Raw genomic sequence first — 18,411 nt, 5'->3', positions numbered from 1 at the left:
GAGGTAGATAACCTGGAGGCTTGTTAGTACTCTAGTCCCAACGTGGAGTAAACTTCCTCACTTAGAGTAGGTTCCTCACTTAGAGTAGGTACTTGAAAAGAATTTATTGAATGAATGAATGAATGTTTGTTATGAAAAATCTGATAAAATATTACATAAACGTTAGTTATCACTTCTCTCTTCCTCCCAGAAATCACCTGCTAAGAAGCTAACTAATGCATTAAGCAAGTCTCTGAGCTGTGCTTCTAGCCGTGAACCGTTGCACCCCATGTTCCCAGATCAGCCTGAGAAGCCTCTCAACTTGGCTCACATTGTGTGAGTATCTCTGCCCTCCAGATTAAGATCAGCTTTCTTCACCGACATGTGCCCAAATCCTTGCAAAGGCAATTTCCTATCAGTTTCAAGGACCAGGTTCTAAGACTTAATTTGAAAAAAAAAGATAGGGTCAAAGTAATGCCATTAAAAATTTTCTTGTTGAGATACATAGTACTTCTGTCCAGCTGCACTAGTCAAATATGCAACATTAATGTAATTCACCCAGAAATGGTAAATAGTCAGAAAGCTTACTTATAAAATATGTCAGCAAAGTTTGCACATTTGGGAGTTAACAATCAATGGAATTACCATGGTTGAAAAACAATATTCAAGCATCTTATACCTTAATATCATAAGCTTTGAATCCCAAATAAGAAAGGTCTTCAAAAAGTTCATGGAAAAGCATATAATGAAATAACTATGCATGGATTTCTAAAGTTTTTGAAATTATATTTTAATTCTATTTTTCCATGAACTTTTTGAAGTACCCTTGCAAAAACCCTTTATTTCATTGCTCTCCAGAGCCATTCATTTTCAAGATGACAGTAAATAGCAATTGCTTTGAATTTTAATGACAAGCTCAATAATATTAGAAGAATCATGGTCTATGCAGGAGAAGGTTGAGGAAGGGAGTTGTTAGGAAAATTTGCCAGAATATTTTTTAAAAATGATTTTTTTTCTCCAAAGTTTGGATTTTGTAGTTAGAGTGGGTAAGGCCGGTGGGTGGCTACCACCATCCTTGCCACTTCTCAGAAATGTCCTGCCTTGGAGCTTCTTTCAGGCCTGGTGGCCGGGGTGACAGAGAGGCATAGTCAGAAGAAAGTATTTCTTCCCTGGTGTTACTTTAGACTCAAGAGAAGAAAGAAGCTCCCTCCCTGCTCCCGTGCACAGTTAGGAATTATATGGGCACAGATACTTCTTAAAGCTTCTAGAACATGAGGTCCACCTTCTTGAAACATATCTATGTTCTTAATTTGGGTTCTATGGAAGGATTTCAGGATTACCTTAAAATTGTATATAAAATGTGCCTTGTTTCTGAGAAAACTTTCATGTGTTTAATAAGATTCTCAAAAGAGTCCTTGAATCTAAATATTGGTCTATGCTAATATATTTCCCAGGGTGAACATCTTAATTTTAGAGTGAAAATTGTGCAGGATATTTAATTGTTAAGATAATATACAAGAAATGCTTGATGTAGACTGTCCAGTCTGTGTTAGAACAGGATTTTTTTCTATTTTTAACTATAGAATTGTCTTATATAATTGTTTCTTTGTTAACTTGCTATTGTCATAAACAGGTAGATATCCATGTCTAAGAACTCTGATTTTAAAATATAGTGTTCATTGAGCTATTCTAAATTATTAAAGGCACATAAAATCCATTTTAATAACAAAATTGGCCAGCGCCGCGGCTCACTAGGCTAATCCTCCGCCTAGCGGCGCCGGCACACCAGGTTCTAGTCCCGGTTGGGGCGCCGGATTCTGTCCCGGTTGCCCCTCTTCCAGGCCAGCTCTCTGCTGTGGCCAGGGAGTGCAGTGGAGGATGGCCCAGGTGCTTGGGCCCTGCACCCCATGGGAGACCAGGAAAAGCACCTGGCTCCTGGCTCCTGCCATCGGATCAGTGCGGTGCGCCGGCTGTGGCGCACCGGCCGCGGCGGCCATTGGAGGGTGAACCAACGGCAAAGGAAGACCTTTCTCTCTGTCTCTGTCTCTCACTGTCCACTCTGCCTGTCAAAAAAATAAAAATAAAAATAAAAATAGAATAAAATAAAAAATAACAAAATTATGGTACATGCTTTAATCTTTCACAAAGAGGAATACCCTCTTAACTTGCCACAGTTAGCATATATGCAGAATTAATGAATAGTCACCCTCCTTTTAAATGTATATAGGTACACTTTTAATAAATTTAACATATATAACATTTCCTGGTATGTCCTTTCATCATAAGCCATTCTACCACATTTATATGGTCCTGTAAGGTGGAAGTAAGTAAAGAAACACCTGAAATAAAAACACATAACCCCACACACACACATAAAACCCTTAAGTTATTACTCCAAAATATGGCTTTGAGTGTAAAGGTCTTAAGCAGAACAAATATTATCATAGTGTGATAACATGTGTACTAAGAAACTTTATTATTGAGTCTCTAGCACATGGCATCCTAAAAATGTATTCCTTAGAATCATACATGGCAGGGAAAACATGTCTCCTGCTGGTGGTTCTTTCTCTGTCATCCTCACTCCCCACTAACTTCTGCCTGTAATTTGTCAAGTAATTTGTTAATAAATGTTTTCGTTGTAGTCACAGACCACATCTTTATGTTCATTGGACACATTTTCATATAGGTTCACAAAACTATCCATTTGGTATCACTTACACACATAGATAAGCTCACAGCACACAAAGGCAGGAAGAGAGCAGAGTGAGGTTTGAGCACTAACAATTTTGATAAGGATATGCTGTCATATGCTGCATTCCCTCGAGGTTGGAGTATGGGGAATGATAGCATAGACTCAAAGCAGTTTTTCTGTTACTATAAAAAAACAGTGTGTTCATTTTGTATTAGTACAAACTCTTAAGACATTGTTCAGAAAAATATTCACAAGATGCAAATATTTAATTATAGAATAATTGTATGTCCTTATGTGTGATGCTGAAATGTTTAATGTTATGAAGTCCATATATTTAGAAACTGATGTTGAACATTATATAGCCTTCTTTTTTAAAAAAAATATTTATTTATTCATTTGAAGGCAGAGTTACAGAGAGGCAGAGAGAGAGAGAGAGAAAGAGAGACAGAGAGAGAGAAAGTCTTCCAGCCACTGCTTCATTCCCCCAGATGGCTGCAATGACCAGAGCTGAGCCAATCCAAAGCCAGGAGCCAGGAGCTTCTTCTGTGTCTCCCTCAAGGGTTCAGGGGCCCAAGGACTTGACCATCCTCCACTGTTTTCCCAGGCCATAGCAGAGAGCTGGATAGGAAGTAGTGCAGCTGGGAATAGAACCAGTGCCCATATGGGATGCCGGCACTGCAGGTGGCAGCCTCACCCGCTACACCACAGCGCTGGCCCCCATTATATAGCCTTCTTAAGTGCATGCATCTTGCTGTTTTGTGATTGTGTTAAAATTTGAAATTTCCTCATATATATACTGTATCCAATCTTGAGCAGTAGGAAGTCATTATAAGATATAGACACAAATCGCATGACTTAGACTTGATCAATACATAATAAATAAACTTTAAAATATTTTCATTACCTGTTACATATTCCAGTTCCAACTTTTAAATGTGAAAAATGTTATAGATATAGATATAGATATAGATATAGATATAGATATCTCACATTTTACAAGTAGCATTAGTACACTGAAAGGAGAATAAGCCAATAGGATTTTTAAACAGACTTCAATACTACCATGATACACACACTTATGTATAGAAACAAATGTTGTGACACACCCAAAATGCTGTTCTTTACTATAGTCAGGATTTTATATCCTTACAATAGAGAGATGCTGCCAGTCATGAATGATACCTTAAATAGAAATGAGCAGGTGGTGACATTTGGGTATTTTGGCATTTGTTCTTAGTAATTGTACTGCTTGTAAATGTTACTATGATTAACAGTCTCTATTCTATTCCATTCTTTGCTGCCAAAAGTGACACTTGGTAAGTAATTCAGTAATCTCCAATGTACTTAAAAAACTTACAGGTGGTTATGAGACACAAAACAAGTGAGCAGCATGAGACTAGTTTAAAACTCATTCTGCCTTGAGCTGAACACTTTCCATTTTCAAGAAGGACAGTAATTTTACAAAAATGTCCTCTGGGAAGGTCTTGCAAGAAAGAAAATGTGGCACTAAGCCCTTGTGACTTATTCCATTTTGTGGAGCTTTCTTTTGTTTTTCATAAGAGTGGATATGTTTAAAATTCCTTGTGTGACCTATTTATTAAATAAGGTCTTGCCATTTGATTATAGAGGAAGTAGGAACTTTAGTTCCTTGGAAAACCTTTGGTGCCATAGGTATCCATTCTGTGTCCCAAGTTTAACATTTTGATGGTGAACTTTAAACATGTCATCATTTGCTAAATACTCTGGATTTCAACTTTGCAGTAACTGGATTCAGTAGAATAAATTCATTCAGCTAATTAAAATTCACTTATTTTCTCATTTCCTAGAGATAGAGCATGACAGGAAAGTTTAAAATGACACAAGAAAACCAGTAATGTCAGGTCAAGTTTATCTTTTCAACTTTTTGCAGAACTACATGAGGATTGTGTACACTGTTTTAATTTACATAGCTTTCCATAATCCATACAGAACATTTGTATAAAATTAGCATCCTTCTTATAAGGTTGATACTATTGGGCTTAAGGAAGAGTTCATTTTCAACTATCTTCATACAAGCTCACTTGTATCAAAGATAGATCCTAAATAAGTAATGCAATACACTGATTATTTTCAGAACTTCAGTTACTATATCTAGAGTTGATGAAATAGTGAAGCTGTTGCTTTGAAGTCATCCAGTAAATAGTGTATCTTACAAAATCTTAGAACACAGTTTAGCACCAGCTACCAGGAAATGATACCAATGAATTTTTGCATTCAGTGCCAACACTGTGAAACCTACAGAGTATTATGAGCATTCCAAAAAATATATGGGGAGAAGTGTCTACCTTTTCCCAGAATATCTTCATTGTTAGACCCCAAATTTACTCTAGCTCCTCAAGGTAAAAATTAAATTATTTATAAATCTGACTCTTAAGCCAACAGTAATACCTTTTATATACTACTATAATTAATGTAACATTCAAAAATATATACCTATATTCAAATTCAAATGTAGAATTATAGTGAAACAAAATTTTCTCTGACTCAGACTGATGCCCTGCCTCATCCTCCATCTTCTAAATCCTAAATCCTGTCTCATTTTACCATTCAGCTTCTTATACTGAACCTAGAATAAGACCAAAAACTGCTTGGAGATGAGATATAGGGATCCTAGCTTGATCATTTTACCTAAAGACATTTATGCTAAGAAAAGAGTAACGTGAAATGAAAAATGATAGCAGGTAGTTAGGACTGTAAACAATTCTGAGAAATATTGATTACTATATTCTTTCTCTAATCCTATGCAAATAAGTAAAATTTGTAAGATGGCTTCCACCATGTACCCTATCACATGGATCACCCACACGACAGCAACTTCTTAAATCCTTGTGGTGCTTAACTGCATCTTCACGTAGGACAAGGAGCAAATAAGACAATATGATTTTACAGCCTATATCCTTCCACATCAGGCAAGTCATCATGGAGAACACAGAAAGAAGTTTACAAAGCCTCAGGGATTGTCCTCTTTCTAAGAGGATGTATTCAAATGGCCAATAGACACATGAAAAAGCGCTCAGGATCACTCGCTGTCAGGGAAATACAAATCAAAACCACAATGAGGTTTCACTTCACACCCATTAGAATGGTCCTCATACAGAAGTCAACAAACAACAAAAACTGGGGAGGATGTGGGGAGAAGGTTACCTTAATCTGCTGTTGGTAGGAATGTAAACTGCTACAGCCACTGTGGAAGACAGTATGGAGATATCTCAGAAAGCTGAATATAGACCTACTGCTTGACCCGGCTATCCCACTCCTGGGAATTTATCCAAAGGAAATGAAACCATTATACTTGGTGAAGTAAGCTAATCATGCTTTGAAAGCTTCTCCCTTTCGACAGCAGTATAAATATGTCTACATATTCTTCAAAATCCTTATTCAGTTGGAGACTGTAATTCAATAAAACACCAAGGCTCATGAACTCAGTAAAACACCAAGGCTCTCAATGATTAACACAGAATCTATACAAGGGATCTTCAAAAATTCATGGAAAATGTGTATTATACAAAAAACAATGCATGGATTCCAAAATTTTTGCACCAAAATAAACATCTTTTAATTCCATTTTTCATGAAATTTTTGAAGGACTCTCTCTTTTCTCAAAGAAATGTACCTTTACAAACTTAAATGTAAAGTCTCCTGGGTGAGAGAGAACTCAGATCTTCCCATCCAGTTACCTTGAGGGATGATGATAGTTTTCAATCTGTGCTGTTTGTTTTCATTTTCTGTACACACTGTACTTTGTTTTAGGCCTCCCAGACCTGTAACCAGCATGAATGACACCCTGTTCTCCCACTCTGTTCCCTCCTCAGGAAGTCCTTTCATTACCAGGAGGTAAGTTCCTATGCTATTATAACATACATCCTCTTCTCTGGTAATGAATCTTGCTCTGTGGCAAGACAAATATTCTAGAGTAAGGCAGGTGCAGGAGTTTGTTGGAGACTAGCTTTTGAATGTCCACAAATTCTCGATTCCGTTCATGTATGTGTATTTAAAGGGGGCTGGGTGTCTTTTGGGATTCATGCCACTTCTACAACGCACATTTATAATCCACCCACAGTACGAGTGTGGAGTATGTTTCAGTTTACCTACTGTCACACATGCATTCTTTCTCCTTGAGAAAATCACTTTCATAGCGCTGGGAGGGGTCCACCGAACCTGGGGAATAGGAATTCCCAGATGTAATTCGGTATTATTGTACGACTTCTGAGGCATTGCATTATTTAAAGCTCCAGATATAAAGTAAACCTCTTCTTGGTGAACTCTGGAGCTCCCAAAGATAGAGGCTGAAGACAAAATATGGGAACGGAGTTCTAATATAATTAACTTCCTAGATAATAACAAGAACTTAATTTTTTAAAAAGGAGGCCCTAGCTCATGGGAGAAGGAACAAGAGAAGCATTGCTTCTCTGAAAGTTAGCATTAGAAACATGCAGAGGTCAAGAGGTACGCTAAGTCATTTGATCAAATATCACGAATCAAGCACCAGAGGATTATTTTATAAATAGATGGAGAAGTCCCACAGGAAAGCAGAAACAAAGGTGAGGATAACTGGAATGTGCAGTTGAATATAGGATCTTAAATACCTTTCAGCAGAAAAAAATGCAGCCTTATAATTCACAAAATGCACATAGTCCATTTTTCCCTGAAGAGGTTTATAGGTGCTCATTTCCCTGTAATAGCCTCATGTTTTTAGTGAAGATTTGAAAACAGACTCAGGGTACTACTAGTTGTTTCCCCCTGAGTTCCAGTATTTGCCCCCCAACAGGAACCTGAAATGAAGATACCCCTCGTAATTATAATTAGTAAAATAAATAGAATGTGACGGTATGTTGGTATGTTTCCCATTTACAAATTAAGTCAGTAACAATTGGAAATAAGGAGGCATCTGTACGACAAAACATCTCCAGTGAAATATTGCTTAGGCCCTTAGGAACTTCCTGTGAGCCCTCCTTGTCAGAACCACAAGCAAATGCAGCCATCTTTTCTGAAACAAAGGCATGGAGTGTATAATCTGTGAGAGACACGGGCCTGTGCATCTATCTAGGGACCACCTGGTGTGATGTTTGGAAAAGATTCTTTTGTTAAGAAGCTCTGCATTCTGCAAATGTCAAGCAGAGGTAGACCCCATCCTTACTGAAGGTCATTTTATATCATTTCAGCTCGGACGGTGCTTATGGTGGCTGCGTCTAGATGGATAACATTGACTTCCTCTACCCTAAAATATTTCTATAATACTTTGAGCTATTCTGGTTCCTCCAGGGTTCATGGTACACATTTACCCCAAGTATGATCAATTCCCTTTTTTTCTCACTTTCAGTCCTTTTGGAATGTTCCCTGTGAACCCAGACATATTGTTTAAAGCCTGCAGTTCTTCTGGTTTCTGTTTAAAGGGTGCTGTTCAATAAAACTGTGTACACTCAATGTGTTTCCTCTGAGTGGGCCTTGCTCTGTCCATAGGAGGTTTTAATAAGGTCTCGTTATTTGACTCCCTCAGGTTACCTGAGGGGATAAGTGCAGCCAGCCCTGTGGCTGAAGAGCATTCACTCATAAAGCTGTATGTAAATCAGCTTGACCACGGCGCACGGTCAGTATCCCGGCCTGGAATCACTAATTGTAGCAGTAGTTCCGTAGCTAAACTGCTAGTCACTCTACTCCAGCACTAAAATCCTCTTGTCGCATGTCTTACTGGAGATGGAGGTCTTCCGGGGTTTTATGGGATTCTGGTGAGAATATCCAACTTGAGCTGCACGGCTCAGCTCTTTCCTCTCTCTCTACTCAATCTATTGATTTTGCAGCCTCATGGCAGTACATCTGAGATCTGAACATGTGAAGAGTGCCAAGTGAAATCTCACTTGCCTATGTATCTACTTTGTACAAGACCCCAGATGGTGATTTAGAAGACTCCTAAATTAAGGAGCCTCTTTGGACTGATTGTTAGCCCTAACTGGGAGAGGCTAGGGCAGTGCCATGTGGCTGGATCTATTACAGTAAAGATAACAAGACTTAACCAGTCTTAAGATTTTTTGTCTCACTGAGCCGCAGGGAGAGCAGTCTGAATCCAACCGAAGAAGCTATTTCAAACCCAGTTTCTTGCTATCAGTGCTTAATTTCTGTCAATAATGCTTGGTGGTGATCCACCTTTGATTTCTTAACCATGTCAGGACACTAAGGTAGGTGTAAATCCATTCTTCCAGATCTAGGCATAAGCCTAAGATCGTATTGGAACAAGACCAAAGAAATATGACCTAGGCTCTGCCCTCACTCTATTCCACCACCACCATCAATTTTAAAATCAAGAAAAACCCTTGCAATCCAAGAATCGTGTGATCAGTAGTATATCAGCATTAAGAAAGTAGGGAAGTTTGCCATACAGATAATTTATTAAACCTGAGTTGTCAGTCTTTCGTATTGTGATAAATCATAGAAAAATAAAGCAGAGTGGGGATAAATTGAAATCATTGCTCCAAAATCCTCACTGCAAACTCCTGGTATTACTCAACTTGAATCCTTTAAAGAACATCGCTTTGATCTTCAAAAGAAGCTAGGGTATATCTTTGAAGTCTTTTGACATCTTAGTCCTCTACCTCACACAGATTTACAAGTGTGTACCTCTGGTTACCACCACCACTGATTGCATCCTCTGTTCTGATATCCTTTTCTAGCTATTCACTTGATCGATTTTTCCCTTACTTGAAAGAAGACATTCTCCCTTAGTCCTCTGAAGTCTTCTTGTGTGTGTGTGTATGACTGTGTTTGTGTGTGCACACACATATGTATACTCACTGCTAGTTAGCAGTTAGGTGGGATATAGGTCAAATAACATAACTCACGAGCCAATTCAGCTCACTCACTTTCTTAGTCATAGACTGGATACCTAAATCTAGATTGTTTTCTTATAAATGTATAAGAAAGAATGGTTGGACTAGTAGAGATCTGTTGTCACCACTAGGAACACAATTACAAGGGCTATGTGTTGTAGGCCAGCAACATTACCTGAGCTTATGAAAGGTAGCATGCTATCATTGCAATATTATAGCAAGGACTGACCACAAAGGCAGGCCCAAAAGCCACTCGGCCCCCCTCACTTTGCACAGCATTATGCCTCTAAGGATTTTCTTTCTTCAATGACACCGTGTCTCCATTGTAAAATCTTAATTATCTTGCCAAAATATTTGCTTAGTTTATATGAGAAGGTCAACTAGTTCCTTCCCGTGTTAAATAAGTCTCTTTAATCATGGGCCATATTCATTCACCACAAAAGGAATGTTGAATGTTTAAATGGCTAGCTTTTTGACCTCCAATATTTGAAACTGCATTCAAAGTTTCCACAGATATTTTCATAGTTGCAACTCCTGAAGTGGTAACCACTCACAAAAGGATTCACTTTGGCTATTATATATAAGATCCAGTCAGACCTGCTCACTTTACCACATGTTATAAAATAGCTTATTCTTCATATATTGTGTTAAATGCATTCTGATAAGCTGTTTTCCGGTTTGTCATAGTACAAGTGATTATTCTGTACTGTGCTCTAGAGTACATTTGAGGAGGACACACCTCCCACACTAAGCAATTCCCAAATCCTTATTCTTCCAAGGGAAGAAGCAATTGTGTGGTTTTTTTGTTGGTTGACTGCTTGATCAGTTGATTGATTGGTTTGGGTTTTCAGCCAAAGGGAGGCTAATTCACTAAGTCTTTTTCAGTCTGTGCAAACTCTTGCTGATTCTTTGTCTAACAACCCAGTCTTTAAATCTAACTTCAAAATGTTCTAACTAGATTTTAAGCTTTTGTGATCTGGTAATCAATAGTGACTAGAAATAAAGTTCTGATACCAAATTCAGCCTTTGTCTCTGAATATCAAAGTATTCTTCATGGATAATTTTGTCTGTGATTAAAGCCTATCCATTTTTAATCCTAAAAATAGACAAATTTATAAGTCAACATCTGGTACCACTCAGAAGGTTTCCTCAATCTTTTAATACGTTCTGGGTATGTTGTGTGAACTTTCATGAAATTTGAATGAATCACCCTCTGCAGATTATATTTTGCTTTATGTAGCCCCAGAGCTCCATTAATATGCTAGATACTTTTTCAAACTTTACTGAAACTAGTCTTCACACTCAGTTCTAACAGTTTGGTATACTTAAATGTTAGTGCATAATTAAAAACATAGTTGCCTCTCTTTCTTACTTCAGTAACCTTTATTCTGTTACTAGAGTTGCTTTAGTTATTATCTCTGCATGCTATATACCCTGCAAACTCTTCTAGAGGCTCTGTTGGCAAAAATGTAATTAGTATGAGGTGGTGATATATGGGGACAATGTGGTAAATGTAGTGAATCAAATATGACCTAAGAATTCTTATTTCTTCCATGGCACCTGCTTCAAATGATTCAACTTTCATGCCAGCCTAAATTGATAACACCTAATTTTCCCACTGAGATGCCAACCTATTTTTTATGCTTGTATATTTATTTGCATGGAGAAGATATTTTATATTTCAAATACAAACTATTGAAAGAAAGAAAAAGAGAAATAGAATGTTTCAAGAGATTATTTCTTGACAAAACTAATTTCTAGGCATCTAGACTTTTTATTGTATTTAAATTACCTAATGACCTCATTATTAGACTGTGTTGATTACAGTGAGGAACAAAATAAACATCCACAATTGAGAGTCCAGAGAAGTTTTTCAGTTAATTTAAAACCAATAGAAATGAAAATACAAGTATCTGTTCTTATTTTGCCATGATTCCCATATAACTTTCCTTTCAACTATTGTAGTTATAATTATTCTATTACATAATTTGTTTACATAATATTCTTGTTCTGTGAGACTGTATCCAAGCCTTTAATACCATATTCAATGAAGAAAATATCTTTAACCAGAGTTAATGTAATAATACAAGCAGAAATGGTTTCACAAAACATATTTCAGGTTTATGCAAAAACCCAAGGAACATTTGTGTATGTTTTTATTATTTTAGAATAACTCAAAAATGTTTCTATTAAAGTAAAAATACTGGCATCAGTTTCTGCCCTCCAAAATCAAGGAGAGAGTTTTAAAAATAAATTTGAAGTATTTTGAAATTATTGCATCCTTCTAGAACCCACTGTGTCAATCTTGGTATATGTGTATGTGGTGTGTATGTGTATGTGTGTGTGTGTGTGTGTGTGAGAGAGAGAGAGAGAAATTTGACATGAAGGCTATTTATCTTTAAGCATACTATTTTTTGCAGAGTTTTAAAAGGAATTTTTGAGAAATAGAGAATGTTTTAGATAAAAATAGAAAAATAGAATCACCTCTGCCTTTTTTCTTTCAGTGGAACATAAACTTCAAAATTTGCTCTTCTGTGCCCTCCAGGGTACACAGCAATAATATGTGTGCAAAGGGATGTGTATATACATTGGCCAGGGCCTAGTGAAAAGAAAATAGAATACACACACACACACACACACACACACACACACACGTGTTGGGATGTAGTCCAGCTTCTCCTCAGATGAAGACTGGGTAAGATGTATCACCCATTGGATCCAGTTAGTTCCCAGTTCAAAGGCTAAAGGGAAGAATGCATTTTGATTTGAGGACAGAGCAGGCAGAGCAAGGAGAAGCTTTTTGAGCTGGAGCTGCAGCTAAGGGAAGTCACTGTTGCAGTCTGGTACACGGATGTGCTGGAAGCTGTCCTCCCTTACCAAGTAGGTTCCAATGTGCCTGATCCTAAAACTCACTAGAAATTGGAAATACCTCTTAACTTCTCCATGCAAACTATCAAGTTACATGATGAAAGTTTAAGATGTTAAATTGTGCCATAAAATTTTGTGAGAATATGTTTCTTTGAAGGGATCCTAAAACACTATTCTCCAAAGAAAAGCAAAATTTACTTTACACCCTTGTTTAAGCTCTTTGTGTGCTTCAGAAGAGCTTCTAGCAATAAGGTACCTCACTCGGAAAAAACTCTAAATATCCAAGTTTTAAGTTAAACTTGTCACTTGGTCAACTGTCTTAATTCTTGATCCTTTTCATTTTGGAAGAGTGGACATTTTTTTCTTTGTTTGCATCTTGCACTTGGTTGCCTCTGTATGCATACATATTGTTGGCTTCCCAGAAACAAGTAACAAGAAGAATATGAGGCTAGCTCTAGGAAATATAGAAACTTTTTGCACAGTGACTACTATAAGTCAGAAATGTTCCTGGCATTTCTCATAAGAGATATACCAAAACAAAATAGTTTATTTCTAGAAAGTTCTCAACATGCATAGTGTAACCCCTATATTTTCCATGAATGTTGTTCCCAAGAATTCATGTGGAAAACAGAAAGAAAATAAGAATGTTTAAATGATTTCCTTAAGAAACACTGGCAAGAGCCAATGCAAAAAAACTGACAGCAGAAGCAAAGGAGATATGTATATGTGGAATTTCTGTTGATCACTCTCTTGAAGGAAGGAACCAGGTAAGAAGAAAGAAAACAGAAGAGGAGAAACAGGTGAATGAATGGAATATAGGAATTAGTAGAGGCCCCCAAAGGAAAATCTGGCCGGTTGCCCTTCCTGCCAGCCTGCCCCCTGCACAGCACAGATGTCAGCAGGTCACCTCCAGCCTGTTCTCTGTCTGTGAGTGGTGGAACAGCATTTCTGGACCTTTATTGATAAATTATCTTTTTCCCATCAAACTTCACCAGAACTTCTTTGTGGTTGGCCTTCCTGTATTTCTCTTCTCCACTGGCTCCTTCTGTTAATCTGGTATATTCAGCATCAAGTTAATTTACCTGTATAGTTATTAGCCTGTTGGTTGAAGAACTATTGCCACAATTTCTGGGATTCAAAGAACAAGGAATCATCGGTATCAAGGCAGGGAAATTGCTTAGTTTGGAAGAAAGAATCATTGGTATCTTACATAGTGTTTTGAATTGTATCTAGAATCAATTATGCCATAGATATATCTATCTTAAGCTAAACTATAAAAAAATATTGGGGGGATATTGGACAGCAGGGAGACTGGAGTTACCATGTAGTGAATATATGGAAATACTCTTTAGTAGACAAACTATGGAATGCTGTTTTGGTGACATAATGGTTTATCATAGAAAAGACAACTATGATGGCAAAAACGTAGTTTTGGGCCCTGATGGGTAGATTTCACAGTCTTTGTATTGTTACTTTAGAAGGTACTATTAGATTAGTATACTCAGAAAACTCTTTGTGATCCATCAGAATACTCCAGATCATTATTTTTAAAGTTAATTTTGTTTGCATTCAACTGTACAGCAATACTTTGTGTAACAGGTAGACTTCCCAGAATGCCAAGTGAAATGTCATACATTCAACAAACATAAATGTCTACTCTGTGTGAGACCTTTTCTTTATAAATCAAATGTGATATTAAATTTACTAGAGAATTCACTATTTAAATAATCTTTTAGTATACAGGGTACTTGAAAAGTTCATGGAAGATGCATATGCATAGATTTCAGAATTTTTTTCCACCAAAGCAATTTTTATTTCAAATTTTCTACAAACTGAAGTATCCATAGATATTATTATAAATAAGAATTCTGATTAGGATGTGCATAATTCTAATGTGATATTCATGAACAAATTTCTACTTTTTAGTACTTCACAGCTTGAAAACCTGACATATTTTTAGAAGAAACTTAAAATCTATAGCTAAAAGATTTTAAGGCTTTTAACTCCCTAATAAGCCATATAAAATGTTACTTTTTAAGCATACTAGTATTTATGAGTATGTATATTCATGTATAGATTTATATGTATGTGATTTAGAACTTACTGGAAATTTCTGGCAAAACCACATGATTTAGATTCTGATAATTAACCAGTTGATATCCAAACAAAGCTGTACAATTTATTTGCATTTTCCATGAAGGAAGAGAAATATTTAGCTACACTAATGTGTGAACAAATTCTACTTAGCCTAAAAGGAGCAAACCCTTTAAACTCATTATAGTAAGAATGAACAGCATAGTTTCTAATGAAGCACACCCATTTAATATAGTAAACCTCAGGTAAACTTGGTTTAACCACACTTAATTATTTATATTTACATTTTTTCTTTAATAAAACTATATTTTAAACTTAAAACTATTATGTAAATTATTAAATAAAATGGATATTCCCCATACCGAATCTGAAGTGTTAAGAATTTGGTGACTGGACTTGATTCACTGGTTATGTATTAAATAGGCACAAGAAACAAATACCTACTTATAAGGCTTTAAAGTGTCTTTCTCTGTTTCTCTGAAAATTTTCTTTGTCACATCATAGCCAGGGTCAGATGAGTCATAAAGCAATCCCCCACTTGCTAATTTCCAGGTATCTACTCAACAGACAGCTGGAGACTTTATGGGAGAGTGGGAAGTAAATTACTTGAGTGGGATATGAGGGCTGGTGGGACTTCGTGAGCTACTGGACTGTTCACATGATAACTGTAATAAATGTTGAATGAATGGTCATGATGCTAGGCAGATGTGCTATACATGCTGACTTGTTAAGCAAATGGAAAAGGTCAAACCTGAGACTATGATGGCTTGTGTGTCACTGTAATTGTTCTCGGGCCAGGTTTCTACTCCTAGTTGAACTCTCAAGAAATATGAAAACAGCTTGAACATTTCAAAATAATAAGCAATCTGTCCAAATGAAGCTTGGATCTAGACATGGGAGTTTCTGTTGCCAGTTTCTATTCTTGAATGCGTTGCTGTGTTTACGCTCTTCTTGGCTTTCCATCTTATTAACTAGCTCTCCTCCCAAGGACAGTGAAGTAGAGCAGAACAAAATGCTGGCTAGGGCTGCTCCAGCGTTTCTGAAGGGCAAAGGGTAAGTTAAAGCCAGAGTGTACTGGAACTCTGAATTAACTAAACTAAAAATGGAGTTTCTCTTGTCAAAATTGCTTTGTGTGTGAAAGACCAGCTTTGATTTAGTAAAAAGCAGTTCTATTGTAACCTAATTAACAGCGGCAAGCAGTAATTTCAATTGGACACATCTGTGTTGTTATTCGCTTCCCTTGACTTCCTTTTCTTCTTCTTCTTTTTTTTAATGACTAAGCTAATGATTTGATTTTCCAAAGCATACTTAATCTTTGCTGGCAACCCCTTTCATTGTGCTTACTGTACAGTTGAATTCCTGGGCCTTACTGCTTGAAGAATGCAAATCTGTTTTCTAAAAAATTGCTTCACCAAAAATTTTCACGTTAGTGAAGTGGCATTGTGAATTTCACTGTTTGGATTTTGCTTGTGTTTTCCATAAAACATCACTTGCAACTCTTCCTTTACTTGCTGGGCTTCCTAATACCTTTTCTACTGCAAACTCACTCCAAGCTACTTTGCTTTTTTCTGGCCACCTTTCTTAACCACACCCTTTCTCTTCCTCCTCCCCTGTTTCAGGATACAGTACAGCCTGAATGTGGCAGACAGGCTAGCTGATGAACATGTTCTCATCGGGTTGTATGTCAACATGCTCCGGAACAACCCATCATGGTTAGTGCAGGTTTGGCTGCTTGACTGTTCTTAGAGAGGGGAACAGTCAGAGCTGGTGACAAGCAGTCTCAGCAAGAGGCTAAGTCCCCGCATGACAGAGGTGTCACCAAGGCATACTTAAACTGATTTAATTAAGAAGAAGTCTTCTGTGGCGTTAGTTTGGATACTTCCCATTAAAGTACCCAAGAATTTATGTCATCATTTATATCTGATCTAAAGGGAAAACTCACATACATTGATGTTCTGCTAAATCTTGGCATTCAGGTGGTGCAGGACTCTGGGTCCCTGCGTGCATCATGTCAGTTACAGCAGGATGGTCATGCAAGAATTTGTCTTATTCCAGGGATAAAATCTCTGTTGATCTAGGGGGAAAATGCTTCATTTCACCTAGGATGGAAGTAATCAAAGAGATCAAGTGATGTGCTGTGCTCATAAAATGGAAATTGTTTTTATTTTTAGTTTGTGTGCTTGTGTATTTTTAACTTTTTACTTTGAGAAATTATTCATTTCTGTGTAGTTGCAAGAAAAAAATATAGAAGTCATGCTTACCCTTTTGTTGCCTACCCAAGGAGTAATGCCTTACACAATTATACAATATCACAACAGTGGCAGAAATTCTTTCAACAATTCTATTACTTACAAATGTTTCTGAGTAACTGTCCTCTTAAAGCCTACTTTTAAGTCCCAGAATCTGCCAAACTTACTTTCACATGTGTTAATTCCAGGAATTTAGATAGTCCTATATAAGTATAAAAGCATTCATAAAGTGTTTTTTATTTTAGTTTTGACGTAGAATATTCTTCCCATTAAGTTACTTGATTTTAATAATAAACATGTATTTGTAATTTGAGCAAAAGTTAGAGTAGGCTATCTCAGTTTTGATTATTGTTATACAACCATACCAAGGTATTTCAAAAGATGAGAAATGGTATTAAATAATACATTTATTTTTGATGCAAAAAATTTTGAAATCCATGCATAGTTTTTCAGTAATATGCATTTGCCATGAACTTTTTAAAGACCACCTCCTGTATGCATGGATTTCCAACATTTTTGCAGCAAAATAATTCCACCTTTCCCTAAACTTTTTGAAATTCCCTCCTATACAGCAAACTCATTCCTTGGCAATATTTCAGTTTTACTTACCAATTCCAATTCTGTCTAAACTAAGGGCCAATGGATGGTATATAGTGATGACTATAATGTGAGTCAATGAGTTAAATTCCCATTAAAATTACACCTCCAGCATAGCAGGTTGCCTTTCGTCTACTATTTCACAAAGGCCTCTCTCAAACATGCAGGGTATTGCATGGTGTACATCACCCTCACAGCCTTGTGGTGTTCCTGTCTAGAACTCTCTTCTCACCGTTTCCAAAGCACCCCCCTTTTGCTACTGCTGACGCCTTACACCCATTTTCACAAGATGAGTACCTGAGACAAGCTTAGGTCTGATGAACTAATGAACAATGATTTGATTTAACATATGTGAATGAACTTCAAAAAGTTCATGGGAAGTGGAATTAAAAGATAAGTTTATTTTGGTGCAAAAAAAAAATGTTGAATCCTTGCACAATTTTCTCATAATTCTCATTTCAATGAACTTTTTTGAAGACTACTTGGGTATATGTTTGTATTTTAAATACATATATAACCTGAATACCAGTATAATTTTATCATACATCCTGCCTCCTAGGAATGAACTCCTAAGCTACCCTAAACCTATCTGTGTTTAAATTGTATGATCTTCTAGATTAAATATTATCTACTCTCAGAACTCAGTCTCTGAAAACTACAAGATTGCTTTGATCTGATTCTAATGAGTTTGATGCCACCATGTTATACTGTAGCTGCAACAATAGAACTAAATACTGAATTACCAAAAAAAAAATGGTATTGGTAATCTTCAAAGAAAATATAGTCAATATAGATTCCGTCATAAGGCAATAATGTCATCTCACACCGTATCCTCTTCCCCATAATTCTGAGTACCTTCTAGGTATTGCCACTATTCTTTGCCGCAATCAAATACTTAAGGTTGTAGTAACAAAGAAATTTCCAAAGAGAAAAGCTCAGAGTTTGTCCCTACCAGCTGTTTTCCCTATTTGAGTGATTAATCATGCTGACTTGATGGTCACTTAAGACCATAAAACTGTCTCACAAGGACACCTTCCATCTGCTTGATAAAAGCTGGCTGTGATTTGTATTT

General features: G+C 36.7%; 1 protein-coding gene across 50 annotated transcripts in view; it reads left to right on the top strand.

Annotated features, from left to right (window-relative positions):
* The window catches only part of DTNA (dystrobrevin alpha), a 432,447-nt gene that overhangs the window by 360,800 nt on the left and 53,236 nt on the right, over positions 1 to 18,411 (top strand). For 17 of the 50 annotated variants that reach the window (XM_070050308.1, XM_051851996.2, XM_070050320.1 and 14 more), the window contains 5 exons: positions 191 to 315; positions 6,461 to 6,544; positions 8,208 to 8,297; positions 15,469 to 15,546; positions 16,113 to 16,205. In XM_070050308.1, the coding sequence (XP_069906409.1) occupies positions 191 to 315; positions 6,461 to 6,544; positions 8,208 to 8,297; positions 15,469 to 15,546; positions 16,113 to 16,205 (470 nt within the window). Of the gene's footprint in view, positions 1 to 190; positions 316 to 6,460; positions 6,545 to 7,872; positions 8,135 to 8,207; positions 8,298 to 15,468; positions 15,547 to 16,112; positions 16,206 to 18,411 lie in introns of those variants that run through there. The other 33 variants (XM_070050313.1, XM_070050325.1, XM_070050324.1 and 30 more) reach the window with 4 other exon arrangements.

This window comes from Oryctolagus cuniculus, chromosome 10, assembly GCF_964237555.1.
Source record: "Oryctolagus cuniculus chromosome 10, mOryCun1.1, whole genome shotgun sequence".
Taxonomy (NCBI): Eukaryota; Metazoa; Chordata; class Mammalia; order Lagomorpha; family Leporidae; genus Oryctolagus; species Oryctolagus cuniculus.
The sequence above is the reverse complement of the archived record's forward strand: the minus strand, read 5'-3'. Positions and strand labels throughout refer to the sequence as shown.